Source organism: Trifolium pratense, linkage group LG6 (genome assembly GCF_020283565.1).
Source record: "Trifolium pratense cultivar HEN17-A07 linkage group LG6, ARS_RC_1.1, whole genome shotgun sequence".
In the NCBI taxonomy this organism is placed as follows: domain Eukaryota; kingdom Viridiplantae; phylum Streptophyta; class Magnoliopsida; order Fabales; family Fabaceae; genus Trifolium; species Trifolium pratense.
In genome coordinates, this window is record NC_060064.1 from 42,726,961 (window position 1) to 42,745,574 (window position 18,614).

Sequence of the window (18,614 nt, forward strand, 5' to 3'; positions counted from 1 at the left end):
CGAAGCTCACGCTCACAATCATCCATGCTCACGACAATCACTTAAAACTTTCAATGAACAATATTTTCTGTTTATATAACAACACAACACTTGTATTGTTATAAACCCTAATACAACTACCATTCATCAAAACGTTTCAGGACTGCTAGTTCTAGATGAACGATCGGATATATGATGCTTCACCATAAACGGTTCCGAAGCTCACGCTCACAATCATCCAAATTAAACGCCAATCACTCAAACATTCGAATGAATGACACGATCAATGTATCACATACACCGATGCGTCGTATCAGAAATATATATCACATATATATTTTAAAACCGATCAATCAAATTTTATTAATCCTTGTTGTTCTTATTATTAATACCGATTCAAAACCATATTAATAAAACAGTAATAAAACAACAAACCGATTCATGGTTTCACAAGTGGCTCTGATACCACTATTGGGAAATCGTTTCATAAACAATTTTATAAACGCAGCGGAATTTTAAAATTAAAATTTCCCATCAATGGATTCTTGTGAATGAGCATGATCAGGTCTAGAATATTACCATTGAAGAACAAATTTGTGGCCGCCTTTCTTGATCACAAGCACCGCACTTGCAGCACCTCCACTTAGTCCACACGAACAGGAACCTTCGATCTCACAGTGCTAGCTGTTCTTGGATGAAGGCTGAGGGAATTTTGTGCGGTTTAGGGTTTAGAGAAATTCAGAATTTCTCTAAATTCAGTTAGGGTTTCTAAAAAAATAACTTCTGAACCTCATAAGGCTCTATTTATAGAGTTTCTTATGAGGTCTTTAGTTTACACGAAATTGGGCTTCTCAAGCCCAATAACCGTTTGTCACTAACTGCACCCCCGCAATAAGTCTTACTTATTTTTTCCCTTCTTAACTGTCCTTATGTGTGTGACCCTGTAGGTTCTTATGACGTTGGCAATAATATTAATCGTAATATTATAAACAGTGAGCGGTATCTAGCAACACATCACTGTTACCCAAGTCACAGGAATGTCACGTGATCTGACTAACCTTTTCGTGATAAATATCTTGTGCACAATTACCCTTTTGCCCTCATGTCTATATTGAACACAAGGCATAGTATGTCATCCTTGTCTAGTTCAATATTGGGCCCATAGACATATCTCCCGTTATGTAGGAGGGACAAATTCCATCTAGGTCACTCATGTCCCTCAGCATGATTCGTGAGATACCCATCAACCAACTTTATAATTATCCAGTTACGGATAACGTTTGAATGGCAACAAGGTATTACACTCCTGCATCTAGGGTACATAGTGGTTTCAGGTCGAAGGGTGGGATACACCTTTTATCACTATGAGAAAACTTATGACATTTCATAACACTCTATGTAGTATTCTCATGGTGGGTCAATCCGATATAAAGTTACCCTTAACATTTATATCTATGTGAAGACTTGATAACTCATTATCCATGATCAGTGAGATATGATCATCAGTCTACCAACATAATAGTCTTTATGCTTTAACGTTATCCCATTTCACAATAAAGCTTGACTATGGATATGTTTAAGAATAGTGTTCTTATATTTAATGGAATCTCACGATTAAGTCATACTTAACGTTCCATACAATGAACTTACTATTCTAGGGACTCTATTATTATTTAACACATAAACATAATAAAGAAAAGCCTTTATTTAATAAGTAAATATCCAATACAAGTATCATGCAATTATAAATAATTGGCCTCTAGGGCTTACACCAACAATTAGAGTGCGTGAGAACTGGTTTGACGGATACCGAAGCAGGTCCATCTGAAGGATGAATATGATACACGTTTCCAGGTATCTGAGAAGGATCTTGCGGAGGTTGCACCGGCGGTGCAGCTGCTCCGGCAACGGCGTTGCGAGCCATGGAAGAAAGGAAGAAAACAGAGTAAAGAAAAAGGTTGAGAAAGAAACGGTTAGAGAAACCGTTACGGCGGCGCAATAGAGCTTATTGCTCTGATACCATCTTAAAGATGGCAAAGAAGAATGGAGAGAACAGAATTCATTGGAGAAGAGAGAAATTCTTTATTGAATTGAAAGTGTAAAGTGATGATTACAATGTGTAGTTACAGAGCTTTATATACAAGTGGTTCAGCTTTAACTGCCTATGATGTGGCATAACAAACTCTAACAAACTTCTACTAAGGACTATACTAGTATACATTCTCCCTAGAACTCTTATTGTGTTCACTATCATGTGATTCAAACACCTTTGCATCAGTGGCGTGTGGCTCAAGCAAGTTAGCATCACTTTGTTCTTCTAGAGTGTCACTCGTATTTTCCATACTTAATACAATTCAATCAAAGCGGTCCTTGCAATTTCTTACTTGTAGATTTTTCTTTTTTGTTGAAAAAACTTGTATAGAAATTAACTTCTAGTACATATTAGTCTCTTGGATGGCTAAAACGTGTTTTACAAGTTTGACCATGTAGCAAAATGGAGTATCATACTAGTACTTTTCAGCAGGGGCATCTCCGAGTTTTTAGAGGTTTTGTGCAAAATATAAAAGTGACCCCTTAATATATATATAAAATCATTCTTGTTGTAAACATATAAATTTTCAATATTAAACTAATTGCATTAAATCAAATGGGACAATAAATACAAAATAATTATTTTTTGTACATAACGTCAAAAAGGAACATCCTAATGTAAGATTAAATTTTATGCAAAGATTAAAATAGACTAGAACTATATTTAAGAGTATAGATAACTAATCTATTGATACTCATATGATATTTTATGAACATTACCAATATATAACTATTATTTTAGGACCTAAAAATTAATCTATTAATATACATTTGATATTTTATAGGTATAAACAATATATAAGTAATATTATAGAACCTCAAAATTTTGAGTTGAGACCCTCAAAATTTTGAGCTCGATGCTGTCGCACATGTGTTGAGGCCGCCTCTGACTTTCGGTAGAGGACACGTGTAAATCCCCACCGATGGTCTAAATTTAGGGATGGCAATTTGACCCGTACCCAGAGGGTACCCGCAAAAATTACCCACAACGGGTAGGGTAAAAACCCACATTTTGGGTACGGGCACGGGTATGGGTAATTACCCACAAAAATGAACGGGTATGGGTGCGGGGACGGGTACCTTAGTACCCACCCCGCCCCATACCCGCATAATATATATTTATTTATTTTATTTATATTATTATATTATAATATATGTAAATCAATTTAAAACAATACAACTCTACTAAACTATTACATATTTTTAATAAAAAAAGTTATTTATAACCTAATATAAAAATAATGTGAATATTTAACATAAATATGAACTTTAACATAAGGTTAGTAATAATTTTGTTTATAATTTTCATTAATCAATATTAAAATCTTTGAAATTTTTTTAATTCTATTAAAATTATATGATATTTTATAATTGATTAATTTATTTTTATTAAAAATGCGGGTAACGGGTACTGGTATGGGTACCTAGGTACCCATAGGGTATGGGGACGGGGGCAAAAGTTGTTACCCACGCGGGTATGGAGATGGGTACGGGTATTTTTTCAATCCGCGGGTATGGGGATGGATACTATAGTACCTTACCCATACCCTACTCATTGTCATCCCTATCTAAATTTCACAAGACAACACTTTAACGGGAGAGAATCTTTTGCGTACTATACAAGATTGTAGAAACATGTAAATTAATGCAAAACTCGAACATATTGCATAATGCATAAGCCAATTTTTAAGATCAATTTAGTGATTCGGTCATACATGAATTTCTTGTTCTTTTTGTATGAATTCTCTTCTATTTTACATAAATAAAAAAGTTATAGCCCGTACATACACGATCCTATATCACGATTCAACTTCTGATGTTGGACTCTAACCTCGAACTAGATATAAGTAAGAGCCATGAGCCCAGCTCGGAACTTAAGAGCGGTGGCGGTTAATGAAACTAGATTAAGGCAATTTCTCTTCGTTCCTACACTTCTCAAAATCCTATAATTTGTCCGGATTTAAAATCATAATGTTAAAAAAGTAATCTCTTTTCACGCATTAGGATTTTGAAATTCGATCAAATCATAGGATTTTAAGAAATGCAAGAGTGCGAGGAGAAATAGAGCTAGATATAAGTACTCATAAGTCAAATCCAATATTAGAAAAACAACCAGGTTTCATACTTATAATAACTTGTTCATCTAAATTTTAGTGATTTAAATTTGAGGCTCCTTTATCTGTGAAACAGTGAAAGTGATTAATAAATATTTTCAAATTATTTATACTGTTTAAAGAATATTTACCAATTATTCACAATTTCAGTAAAAAAAAAAAAAAATTCACACTGTTACAAGCTAGGAAGCATAGACACCTCTATAATCAAGTGTGTCGCAGTGTCCGACACTCGTATGACACTCGTACGACACGTGTCGGATAGGTCAGACCGGTGTCTAGAAAAAGTCAAATTTTCCTTAACTTTGACACACCTATGATCGGTGTCCGACACCTGTAAGAGACTCACACGACACGTGTCGGACAAGTGTCCTAAAAACAATTGTTTTATCTTTACGTATACTCTCCTTACGCACATATCAGACATATCTACAAGAGTTAAAGATGCGTCGAAACAACAATATTGATCAATGAGGGATTGAAGACATTGCATTTTAATTACAATAATTTTAGTTTTCTCGATAGTAGATGAATAAATAAAGGTAAAATATTATTATATTTTGTTTTAAATCTTTTTTTAAGAAACAACTTGCTCAACTTAAATTTACATGTATATATGTTGATTTTCAATTTATATCTTTTATAAATATATAGCGGTGTCGGTGTCCTATATTTTTTACATTAACGGTGTCGCGGTGTCCGTGTCAGTGTCGTGTCGCGGTATCCGTGTCGGAATCCGTACTTCATAGGTTACAAGTATAAAATTCTAATCCAAATACTTCATTTTAGCATTCTAAAAAAAGAAAGAAATGACAAAATGTTTGAACATGCTATATCATCCATTGTTTACTTCATTTGTGTAGATAAGTTCCATTCCATGTTCAATTGCTTAGTGTAATTAACCAAGACATTATACTCAAAATGATTAGTGAGCTCTCTTATAAAAATGAATTGTTCAAGAGAATCCAAATTCGATTTCTAGTAAAAATAATTCGTAACCAAGCTCGCAGTCGAACATTAAATTACTAAAGTCCCTGTGTTTAGTGTCCTCTCCCGGGCAAAAGGACCGAGAGTGAACTAAACTGCATAAATAACGATCTGATTAAGACTTCAACTAACAATATCCAAAAACAATTTTGAATTAATTCATTAATTTATTATACACCTAACAATTGTGGCACTCACTATATCCATCATTGATGTTATTTTTTTTTTATCAGAATCCATTGGTTTTTTCCCCTATTCATTTACTCTCATTTTTTTTTTTTGTTATAAAGTACTCTATCTCATTTTAAGTGTCACATTCATATTATTGGTTCTGTTTGTTTCAGATTTTTCATCAAAAAAATCTATTTTTTTTTATCTTACTTGTGTTTGTTTCAGATTTTTTCAAAAATAATTTTAGTAAAAAAATAATTTTTTTCATCAAAATGAGAATATATTTTCGATAGCTTTTATCAAAATTCATTTTTTATCACTCATCATCCCTCACCATCTTTAAAAAAATAGATTTTTATGATTGTAAACAAACGGAAAATAGCTTTAGATTTTCTTCAAGAAAATCTATTTTCTTGAAAAGGATTTTTTTCAAAAAAAATCATTTTTTTAAATCTCAAACATACAGGCCCATTATTTGTCATTTTAAATACTACCAATATAGTATTATAATCACTTTTTATACTAATGCATTTATTTATTGTATCTCAGTCTACTTAACTACTCCACTGAAGATATGAATAAAACACAAGAATCAGGTACATATATATTTTGCCTAAGCATAAGTTGGCTTCTGTCAAGTCCTATAATGATAGTAGATATATAAAGCAACTCGTGCCTTCAATAATTGGACATCAGAATTATTATATAAGAGCAATTTTTTTAGCTTCTACTCATATAACTAGTGGTACACATTTTAATACTTTACCAGCTAATTTCTGTTTCTCTTTATGTTCTGAAGAATTCATTCAAGTTGTCAGCATCTATACGCTCTAATATACGGCGTGCTTCTTCTTCTGTTGTCGGTACTACATTTCGAAGTTTAAATCCATTTTTCATAGCCTTTGCTTCTGGACGTACAGTGAAAGTGAAATGGAAAGTATTTGATACCTGTGTTTACATAATAAACAAAACCGAGAACCGTTTTCAATAACTTGGAAGTTTTCAAATCAAGTGCAGCCGTCAAAACTAAAGAAAGATTGCTTCTCTAATGTGCAGATTAGTTAGACTAACCTCGCTAGATCGTAGCTCGGGTCTCGTAACATGAGCAACAACTTCAACATTGATAAGTGGCTGATCTGGATCGTGAAGTTCAGTGTACAGAACACATGATTTGAGACGCAAGAAATCACCCACATCAACCTGCTCAATGGTTAATTTCAAAGATTGTGCAAATTGTGCATATAATACACAATCATGTAACTGTCAAATTTTGATATTTTAAAAAGAATGAAGAAAATACTCACAGGTCTGAGGAAATCAACATGATCAACTTCTAGAAAGTAAGGAACTAATCCAGCAAAGGCATATGCTGTTGAGAAAGCCAATTCAAACGCACGATTCATCAAGAAACCTCCGAATATTCGACCGTGGATATTCCTTTGTTGCGGATGGCATATTAAGGAGTTCTCAAGGCTGGTATCCCTGAGGAGAATGCTGTCTCGGTCGGCTAAGGCTGGCATGTCACAGAAAATTCTTCCCTCAGCCAATAGGTCACGGAGTTTCTTTTCTTCCGCATTCTCGTGGTCTTTCTTTTCGCCTACTCTTTTCCGCTTTTTCAAATTGTTTCTTGCTTCAGCTTGTTCGTAAAGAAGTTTTTCGCGAGCAGTTTCAGGTGAAAGTCGATTCACTGGAGCAGCCTTCCCAGTTTCTGAGTCTCGAGCAACGAAGATGAAGTTGGCTGTTAGTACTACTGAGTCTGAATCACTGTTCTCTGCATGAATTACAAAGACACCTAAGTTGTTGACCACGTGTGGTTTAATATTTTAGACCCTGTAACACTGACACTTCAGATTGAAGACGTGTCTGCTGTCAAAAACTGACACGATCCCGATTCCGAACACATTGTTACTTTCAATTATTTCAAACCCTGTGAACCAGTACAGTTTTCTAAACAAGTAGTTTAAGTTTGGAAATGTCAATTACTAAAATTACAAGTTATGCGTGAGCCCTAAGAAATGTACCTCGTTTGGATTGAGTAACCTCGAGTTGAATTTCAATTGAGGAGCGTCCAACCCAAATGACAGAACCAACTATCGTGAGATCAATGTCAACACTAATTGGCTTCTTTAGTACAATCTTATCAACAGAAGCGGTGACAAGTATAAGAGGCCTTGTTGTACTGTCTTCATCAGAACAATGCTATTCCACAAACACAGTAAAAAAATAGGAACATGAAATCTTAATTTAAATTCAGTGGTCACATGCTACACCAGATAACAGTAAACTAGTAAAGTAACATACTCAGCCAGCCTAATGGAAAAAAGATAAAAATATACTTAATTTATGCTGTCTCCAAATTTAGATGAAAGTTCAGTCAGCACTTCATGAAAATAACTAATAAGTATCAAAATCAAACTACTTTTGACCTACTAGGCTTCCAGATACAACCTAGTTTGAAGTTCAATCTCATCCTAATTTACATCCCCACTTGAGAACATTATCATATTATAAGCACTACCTACATATCAATTCTAAAATATATACCTCGAAAAATCAGAAATACAACTGAAACAATATGCATATTCTTAAAATAAAAATAAAAACCGAAACCATAACTGCCTGTCATCAACTCACAACCTACTTTGAATACCAAGTTTCAACCCCATTTTACATCCTCACTTCATCATATAATCATATAATTTTATAGAGTAAACGGTTATGGTCTTTGAATGTGTCAGGCGCTATCACAATAGTCCTTAAAAAAACCAAAATTTCTCGAATGTGTCTTTCATTAGTCACTTTAGTCATCAGATGTATTTTTCTTAAGTCAATTTGGTCCTTAAACGTGTCTTCCATTAGTTAGTTTAGTTCACCAAATTACAAACAGAATATACACTCGAAGATGTTTTTGTAATTTTGATACATTCAGGATTATAGTGATAATGTCTTACACATTTAGCAACCAAAATAATTATTTAGTGTATTATAAACAATACCCACAATCATAATAAATTTCTAGAAAAATTTCAAAAGCTTAAAAAAATTACTAAAAAACAAAGAAAAAGAAAAAAAAAAGGAAAGTTTGACATGGCACCTTAACAGAAATGGTTCCAGCTAAAGCATCAAGATCTTCAAGCAACTTGCCAATTCTAACATCATTCCAAGGATCCCTATATTGTTCTCTAAGAACAAAATCAGAAGAAAAATTATAAAGAATACTCGTTCTACTCTGAGAAGGTGTTTTAGTGAGCAATTCACTTTGTGGAGGAGCATCTCTTGGTGGGTCAAGAAGTCTCTCAAAGATTTTGGTCCTTGCTTCCCATAGAGCAGTGGTGACTGGAGAATGGTACATCCCCGGCCATAAAGCGATAGGTTTCCGGTCGCCGGATGTGTTGGCTGGAAGAGGGTTTTCAAAAGGGGTAGTGGATGTGGCTAAGGTGGATGAAACAGGGATTGTTCCATTGACGGGAATTGTGGTGTTGTTGGAATGAGTGGAATTCAAATCCATTGAATTTTTGCTAGAATTCTTCCTACAACGAAGGCTGATGTATAGTGCTGTATAATCTTTTTTTTATTATCGCAAGAAAATATAAATATATAAATATTTGTGCCTGTTGTGGTGTGTGATGTGATTGATTAGGCAACCTAAAACTCACATATATATTAAGAGTATTTATTAGTTTTTTTTTACCAAGTTTCCACTACGATTACTAATTACTGATCTCCGTAATAGAATTTGTTGGCATATTCTCTATACGCATGAGTCATGAATCGAACTCTTGACCACATAATTAAAGAGATCAAAATCTATGCCACTTGGATTAAATGTTAAGACGGTTCATTAGTTAAGAAAAATAGTTTAATTTTTAGGTAGGTAAAATTATTTTTATACATGCATTCAATAATATATGAGTTTAATTGTTGTGCGCCGGTTGTTTTATACATGCATCAAATGATGTGTTGCCACACCATTTAATGAATGTGACACATCATATGTTTTTAAACGCAATACAAAATGTATTGGTATATTATTGAATGCGTGTGTAAAATAACTTTACACTGACAGTGTACATAAATTAAATTTAATATATATAAATATATGGGGAGAGATCAAATTACGCCGGTGTAACATTTGAGTAATGTTACACCGTTCAATAACATTTCAGATCAAATTTTACAAAATACATCGTTGGATTGAAAATTTATATCATATAGATCATTCATGTTAAATTTTATAAAAAAGTAAAATTATTTGATATGTTATTGAGATTAATCAAGCTTAACGATATTCAATAAAAACACATAAAACATTAATCTTGATCGGTCTCAATAACATATCAAATGATTTTAGATTTTTATAAAATTGATCCCTCCCCTATATATATATATATATATATATATATATATATATGTTGGATCGTTATAATTGATGATAATTTTGAGAAAACAAAGCATAATCCATAAAATATGATGAGAGAATAATAGAAGGGTATCAAGAAATAAATTTAATTCAATTTAATTCAGTATTTAATAAAAATATAACTTGAAAAGTTAATATATGAAAGAAGAGATTATATTGCGAAAACATTTTATTTATATTGGAAGATACTTACAAAGGATCTCGAGAATTCTTCAGATTGTTGTACTCAGAGAATTTTTCAATGATCCATAATGAAAACTAAACTTCCTTTTATAGAGAGGAAAGAAGAACCTATACTGACAACTGTCAGTTAAAACACAATAATTACATGACAATTATTTCTAATACAAACACATAACTTTTACAAAATAGTCAAAAGTAATAATAATGATGTCTGCCACGAATCACAATACAAACAAATAACTTTTACAAAATAGTATGTACCAAAAAAAAAAAAAAAAAAAACTTTTACAAAATAGTCAAAAGTAATAATAATGATGTCTGCCACGAATCTATCTTTTTGAAAAGCAAAGATTCCCTATAATTGTGTCGTCCATAATGACAATAATGCCGTTTGAACCAATAATACCTTTAATCTTGAAGATCTATAATCCCATAACAATCGTCTCCATTATCCCGGGTTAAGCTTTGAGACGAATCTCCCGAGTCCTCATCGTTGTTGATGTCTGACTCCGAAATTGCTGCTTGTAATTTCTTTAGTAATTCTTTTTTGCTGGTCGAAGAAGATAAATCGGCCAAAAATTTTAATTTTTCGGCTAAGAATTCTCCTTCTTTCTCTGTGGCTTCTTTGGTAACGAAACACTTGGGGTTTTTATTGAACCAATCTTGTAATCCTTATGCTCCGAACGATCCAGAAGATGTTGGCATTTGGAACTGATAATTCTTTTTTGAAAGTCCATGAAGTAATCCACGAAATTCCGAAAGTAGCATGAAAAGCTAATACCTTTAAATGATCTGACACATTAATTCTTGAGTTAAACAATTCAAAAGCTATAGCTGCATAATCTGGATAGATATTGATTTCTGGGCCCCATTCATGGAACCATTTAATAAACCATAATGGGAACTTAAGGGGGAAGTCTTTCTTAAACCAGATGAACCAAGAATGATCAAATGGTTGATAATATAACATATTGGACCAGGCTTCCATGTAGTCATAATTGAAGGGTGATCAAGAGGTAGACTTTTAAAACTCTTTTAAAAATCAAACTCAAGAGCGGAAAAACCCCTTTACCTAGAACACTTAGAACAACAAGAATCACTATGTGTTCATATGTTTACCTCTTGAAGCGTCGAGGAGTTTGATCACGAGCGCTGCACGAACGACAAACGCCTCTACTCAGTCCACACGAACAGCCCCTCCGTATACAGTGCTAGCTGTGAATGATCGGAAGTAGAGAGATTGAGAGAACAAGAAATCCTAGTGCGGCTAGGTTTTCTAATAGTTTTTCACGTGAAAAAATAAGTCTGTACAAAGGTTCTATTTATAGAACCACTTGTGTGTACCATTCCTTATGGTGTACTGTATTTCTCACTTAAGTCTACCGTACCTTACGGTGTACCAAATTATAAATGAATCTCATCCATTTAATTAATCTCTCTTCTATCTGTTCTTATGTGTGTGACCCTATAGGTTCTCGGAACGTTGGCAATAATATTAAATCATATATTTAATATTATAAACAGTGAGCGGTATCTAGCAACACATCACTGCTACCCAAGCGACGAGAATATCATGTGATCTGACGAATCCTTTCCGTGATAACGATCGTGTGTATAATTACCCCTTTGCCATTATATCTATATTGAACACAAGGCATAGATCGTGTCACCCTTGTATGGTTCAATATCTTATTTCTTGATCCTAGAATATACTGAGCAACGAATAAGCTCAATATCTCATATTGACTTAGTTCGGCGTGGCCACGCATTTTATCAGTCATATTCCATCAAGAGGCCTACAGATATTGCTCCTGTTATGTAGGAGGGGCAAATTCCATCTAGGTCACTCATGTCCCTCAGCATGATTTATAGAGTACCCATCAACCGACTTTATAGTCATCCTGTTACGGACAATGTTTGAACGGCAACTAAGTACTCTACTCCACATCTAGGGTCCATAGTGGTTTCAGGTCGAAGGGTGGTATACACCATTATCACTATGAGAATAACTTATGACACTTTTCATAACATACTATGTAGCATTCTCATGGCGGGTCAATCCAATATAAATATTACTCCTAATATTTATATCTATGTGAAGACTTGATATCTCATATCCATGACTCGTGAGATGAAGTCATCAGTCAACTCACATAATAGTCTCTATGTTTTACTGTTATCCCACATCACAGTAAAACTTGACTATGGATACTTTAGGAATAGTGTCATTATGTTTAATGAAGTCTCACTATTAAGTCACACTTAATGTTCCATTAATTAGACTAGCTATTCTAGGGACTTTATTAGTTTGAAACAAACATAATAAAGAAATGCCTTATTATATATATTAAATATATAAATCAAAGTCATCATATAAAAGACGATTCTATCAAAATAGATTGGCTTTTAGGGCTTACTCCAACAATCTCCCACTAGCACTAAAGCCAATCAGATATTAACTCAACATCTATTGGACTAGCGTCATCATCAAGCATCTTTTATGCAAGATTTTCTATTAGTGGATAAGGAACTCTTTCCTATGTTGGTACCCGATACATCTTCCAATTTACACTTTTGATCTTCTATCAAAAGAAATAAAGTGTCAAAACTTGTATTTGAATCGTTGGTGAGATCTGGTTTTCCGTTGCTTGCAAGATTAAACCATTACCATCTTTAATGAGGTCAATGGAATCTGCAACGTAAGGAAAACAATTTTCTGTCTCATCTTATGAGACAAACTATTCAAATCATATATTTGACCTTTGTAATAGATATATCAATCTTATGAAGCTTGTAAGCTTACAGATTTGACATCCGAGCATAAAGTTTATTCCAGACTACAATCTGGGTATACTGTTCTTCGGTTTTGGACAATCAGTATCATTGTAACTCATTTACAATGATCATTTCCAGATCCGATCAAGAAACCATCCTTAGTGATTTTAAGATATCCATCGATATTCTTGATGGTGATCTAATGGCAATCACTAGAAATAATTGGTACATATTGTTTATGCTAATAGCATATAGTACATCTGGTCTAGTACATATCATGATATACATGATCAACCCAATTGCCAAAGCATTTGGATACTTCTCATGCATCCCTTTCTCATCCAATGAGGTTGAATATTGTCTTTGAGACAAAAATACATCATGTGACGTATGCAATAATTTCAATAAAATTAAGCACATGAGGTGTCTGTACACTTCATCAAATTTGTACATAGGTTAAGGTTGAGATATGTCAACAATCTATTTCTATAGATCTTGATTCCTAACTTTTAGGAAGTCTCGCCTAAGTATTTCATCAAGAAACAATTACCTAATCATGTCTTACATGTGTAGTGTATGAAAATTGTCTTGATGATCAGTATGTCATCCACATACAATACCAGATTAATTTAAATACTCCCACTGACTTTCTTGTGTGCACAAGAGTTCCTTTATTAATCTTAGTTTTCATAAAACTTGATTAATAAAACTGATAATTCAACTTTGAGAAATTTGAACAAATTCATAAATGAATTTTGTAATTTATATACTTTTCTAGCATCCTTTAGATTAACGAAAGCCTATCCATATGTCAAATACATATGTAAGGTCATTCCAATTAAGGAATGCAACCTCGTTATCCATCTGCCAGAACTCGTAGTAAAACATACAATAATTGCAAGTGGAATCAAATGAGTTTAAGCACTATGATTGAAATAAAGGTTTCATCATAATTGCATCATGATTTGTATGAAACCTTTCACATTCAATCACACCTTAAATGTATTCACAATACCATCCATGTGAGTCTTTACAATAAGACTCATATTTATCCTATGAGTCTTACTCAATTGGATGACAAAACAATATCCATATATGTTTTGTGTACATGGACTCTTTATAAGTCACATTCTCATCTTCCATGAGCATCATATATCACCTTGTCGAGTCATGGTAAAACTGTGACTCTCAACTGTGTGATATGACATATCCGACTTATATAGGTCTTGTGCTACTCGAACTGGTGATCCAACAACAACTCTTGTTGAACCGATTCATGTTCCATTCTCAAAACATGTGTTTTGTGGTACTCGAATTTACTCAAGTTCTACATCACTCCCACTATCTCTTCTAGAGACACTTCCTTCTAAAGGAATATTTTAATTCTAGTAACAAAACAACTTTTGTCCTAGAGAGTGTTGTAGAATTAATATTTCTAAGTTTCTTTAGGATCCCTCCACAAATACACATTAATCCAAGTTGGAATTATGTTTATCTTATAAACTGTGCAATCCCAAACTACCATAAAGTTAAACTAGGTACTTTTACCTCCATATCAAATATGGTGTCTTTATGATTTCTTTAATTGGAACTTTTGTGGGTAAAGAATAACTCTAATTAAAATAATTTTTCGAAAGAGTCGTCGGAGATAAAAGAACTATCTTATTTGTAATCATGTCAAACATGATGTAATATAAATAGTTGTTACTATACTCCTTATCTAAGTATTTACCATTACGACTTGTTTGTATGGTCTTAATACTTTTCAAAATTATTCATTTACTTCATAAATTCTTTGAACAAATTCAAAGAATCATACTTTGTGTCAACCACACATATTCACATCTACTAAGTTAATTAGTAACGTAAATGAAGTAAAAGAAATAAAATTATATCTAGCAAATAATTAGTTTAGTAGTTCATATACATCTCATATGTATATATTTCAAATAGATCAAATGTCACTTTACCTTAGTTGGTAATTGACATACTGAACTATTTTTAAAAGTGGAACTCACATCCTTCAAATGATATAAATCAAATGAGTCCAAAATTCCTATCTATGGAATCTAGAAATGTGTGACTCACTTATTAATACTAAACAATATTGCTACTAATATGCATAAGGTTCAAATCTTATTTGATTCCTTTTCATGATTGTTATATATAAGGTTATCAAGTTAATGGAACTCACTTCCATTACTTGATTAGAACACTAGAATAGAAATCATTGTTGGAATAATGTAACAACACTTGTCTATTATTCATGCAAGCAGTCATTTTTCTTGTCAATACAAGGTTTAGGTTCAACGTTTCTATTATTAAAGGAAACTTAATAACAATTATTTGGTTCCGTGTCAAACTCAACTTCTACGATCAATGAGACTATTTCATTCTAATCGTAGGTTGATTTTATCTATAGTCAAATTTTCACTTCTTTAAAACAACTTCATATTTCAACAAATATGAAATCAACAACCGGTATCATATACCTAAGATAAAAGATGGATAATTTAACTTTCTATAACAAGGTCAATGAAGAAGTCTTACTTCTTTCTTCAACTTTAACTCTTTCAAAATCATTAGTAGTTTTTCTCGTATTTGAGAGAACAATTCTCAATACATGTACCAATTCAGAAACTCCTTTCTGAACTATTTATCCTTCGTAAGGACATTTTACAGTAAAATATAAAATATATGTCAAATATATCTAACTACGAAAATAAGAATATTTGTATCATGATTAAAACATATTTAACTAGGTCTTTAATTAAATATGCTCCCACTATTTTACTCAAACCAAATGACCCTCGACATTTGATTCGAAAAATCCCGTTGGAAGATTTTCCAGTGGGAATGAGATCCATATTTTACTATGTTCTAAGTCAGCGTTGGACTGATTACACAAAACATAGTTATTTTAGGTAGGAAACTTCTTTCCAATTGTATCTCATACAACTCTCATATCCTTTCCGTTGGGTGAATAACACTTATTCTAATCCATCATATGGAGTAACCCAACACTTGCTTCTAAAATCATATAATCATATTATATTTCTTTTAGTTAAGTTAGACCCAATGAATAGCAATCGGGTAAACTAGTTACCTCACCGCAACTTATCAATATAGACAATGCACTTTACGTTGGCAAAACCTACATTGATCGATATTGATCTTGAAGGGTGCTAAATGTTGGAAAGCTTTCAACTTAATATTTCTTTTAAGGGATTTTAATTAAATTTAATCTCACCGTATTTTGTATCTCATACAAAACGTGTTTCAATTTACATGACACTCATGTAAATATTTGTTTAACAATTATATAAAATATTCAAAACATATATAATTAAAACATTCATCTCATGCATCACATACATAAAATAAACTAAGGTAGTATAGTTATGGCCTCCTAAAACAAAAGAATTAAATAAACTAATTTATTACAATTCTTTGACCCTCGAGCAAACTTCTCAAGTTTCTCCATCGTCATCCTTTGTTTGACTTTGTCTCCCGTCATCACGAGCAATTACAATTATTTAAAATAAATAAATAAAGTAAATAAATTGTCACGACACACAGGTCGTATTTAAAAATAATAATAATAAACCACGACACGCAGGCCGTATTTGAACCAAATAAAATAAACACCAAACATGCTAAGGCCATAACTATACACCTCTAATAATTAATTAAAATTTAATAATTAATTAATACATGTTTAGCACATATCTGATATGCATCATATTTAAAATTTAAGAAACGTACCGAAACTTATTTGGAAAGACAATTAAATATATGATACTGCTTAACAAACAATCCGGATACAATCAGGAAAAATAGAAACAAAATAATAAGAATCGAATGCATTGATTTCCATAAATCAAAAATTAATTCACATTCCTAAAATAAAAATTGTAGAGTTACACATCTGACATGCTTATCTCGATTTGAAACACTTTTCAAAAGCCATTGCAAAATCAATATCCAATAGTGATTGCAAAATTAGGAACCATCCTCTTGAAAAACTTTGACTTGATATTGAAACAAATATATATATGTCAACAGACAAAATTTAATTAAATCAACATGTGCAGTAGAAAAATTTAATTAAATCAACCGAGAAAACAATCCAATTGTATTAATTTGATTAAATCAAAATTTAATTTAGAAACATGTGCAGTAGCAATGTTTATCAATATCAAATCAAAAAATTTCAACATCATATTGTAAATCATATTTACAATACGACCTTCATACAAAAAGGTGTTAATTTATATTTTAATCAAATTAAAATAAATCAAGCATGTCAAGAATGTAACTCCTTATTCAAACGATTCAAAAGGCAAAAGTTGGATCCACATATTCAACAGAATCATATTCTGTTCTAGAGTTTCCAATCATATTGAAAACTTGGAGTATATCGCAAAACCTCTCTCTCTTTGAAGCGATTGGAAAAATATTAGCGATTGAATCACATAAACAAATAGGAATCATATTCTTATCAATATGCTAACAAAACAGTAAACGAACATATAGAATTCATGATATCTAAGAAAGCTCTGATACCACTGAAGGGTGATCAAGAGGTAGACTTTTAAAACTCTTTTAAAAATCAAACTCAAGAGCGGAAAAACCCCTTTACCTAGAACACTTAGAACAACAAGAATCACTATGTGTTCATATGTTTACCTCTTGAAGCGTCGAGGAGTTTGATCACGAGCGCTGCACGAACGACAAACGCCTCTACTCAGTCCACACGAACAGCCCCTCCGTATACAGTGCTAGCTGTGAATGATCGGAAGTAGAGAGATTGAGAGAACAAGAAATCCTAGTGCGGCTAGGTTTTCTAATAGTTTTTCACGTGAAAAAATAAGTCTGTACAAAGGTTCTATTTATAGAACCACTTGTGTGTACCATTCCTTATGGTGTACTGTATTTCTCACTTAAGTCTACCGTACCTTACGGTGTACCAAATTATAAATGAATCTCATCCATTTAATTAATCTCTCTTCTATCTGTTCTTATGTGTGTGACCCTATAGGTTCTCGGAACGTTGGCAATAATATTAAATCATATATTTAATATTATAAACAGTGAGCGGTATCTAGCAACACATCACTGCTACCCAAGCGACGAGAATATCATGTGATCTGACGAATCCTTTCCGTGATAACGATCGTGTGTATAATTACCCCTTTGCCATTATATCTATATTGAACACAAGGCATAGATCGTGTCACCCTTGTATGGTTCAATATCTTATTTCTTGATCCTAGAATATACTGAGCAACGAATAAGCTCAATATCTCATATTGACTTAGTTCGGCGTGGCCACGCATTTTATCAGTCATATTCCATCAAGAGGCCTACAGATATTGCTCCTGTTATGTAGGAGGGGCAAATTCCATCTAGGTCACTCATGTCCCTCAGCATGATTTATAGAGTACCCATCAACCGACTTTATAGTCATCCTGTTACGGACAATGTTTGAACGGCAACTAAGTACTCTACTCCACATCTAGGGTCCATAGTGGTTTCAGGTCGAAGGGTGGTATACACCATTATCACTATGAGAATAACTTATGACACTTTTCATAACATACTATGTAGCATTCTCATGGCGGGTCAATCCAATATAAATATTACTCCTAATATTTATATCTATGTGAAGACTTGATATCTCATATCCATGACTCGTGAGATGAAGTCATCAGTCAACTCACATAATAGTCTCTATGTTTTACTGTTATCCCACATCACAGTAAAACTTGACTATGGATACTTTAGGAATAGTGTCATTATGTTTAATGAAGTCTCACTATTAAGTCACACTTAATGTTCCATTAATTAGACTAGCTATTCTAGGGACTTTATTAGTTTGAAACAAACATAAT

General features: G+C 32.7%; 1 protein-coding gene across 2 annotated transcripts; it reads right to left on the reverse strand.

Moving 5' to 3' along the window:
• Window positions 1–5,856: 5,856 nt before the first annotated feature.
• LOC123889434 (acyl-coenzyme A thioesterase 2, chloroplastic) lies at window positions 5,857–9,039 on the reverse strand. Of its 2 annotated transcripts, none has more exons than XM_045938773.1 (5): window positions 8,437–9,039; window positions 7,364–7,541; window positions 6,647–7,113; window positions 6,414–6,542; window positions 5,857–6,290 (listed from the first exon to the last, which is right to left on the reverse strand). In XM_045938773.1, exons 1-5 carry the CDS (start codon window positions 8,848–8,850, stop codon window positions 6,129–6,131), a joined length of 1,350 nt encoding a protein of 449 aa, XP_045794729.1. In that variant the 5' UTR covers window positions 8,851–9,039; the 3' UTR covers window positions 5,857–6,128. The 2 variants fall into 2 exon arrangements, with proteins under 2 accessions (XP_045794729.1, XP_045794730.1); XM_045938774.1 differs by having other exon boundaries at window positions 6,414–6,478; window positions 8,437–8,965.
• Window positions 9,040–18,614: the final 9,575 nt, after the last annotated feature.

Excerpts from the sequence above, each read along its gene's own strand:
- LOC123889434 (XM_045938773.1), bottom strand. The coding sequence starts at position 8,850 with ATGGATTTGAATTCCACTCATTCCAACAACACCACAATTCCCGTCAAT. Across the intron at positions 7,542-8,436 it reads CTGGAACCATTTCTGTTAAG|CATTGTTCTGATGAAGACAG; the intron begins GTGCCATGTCAA and ends TTTGTGGAATAG. Across the intron at positions 6,291-6,413 it reads CCGAGCTACGATCTAGCGAG|GTATCAAATACTTTCCATTT; the intron begins GTTAGTCTAACT and ends ATGTAAACACAG.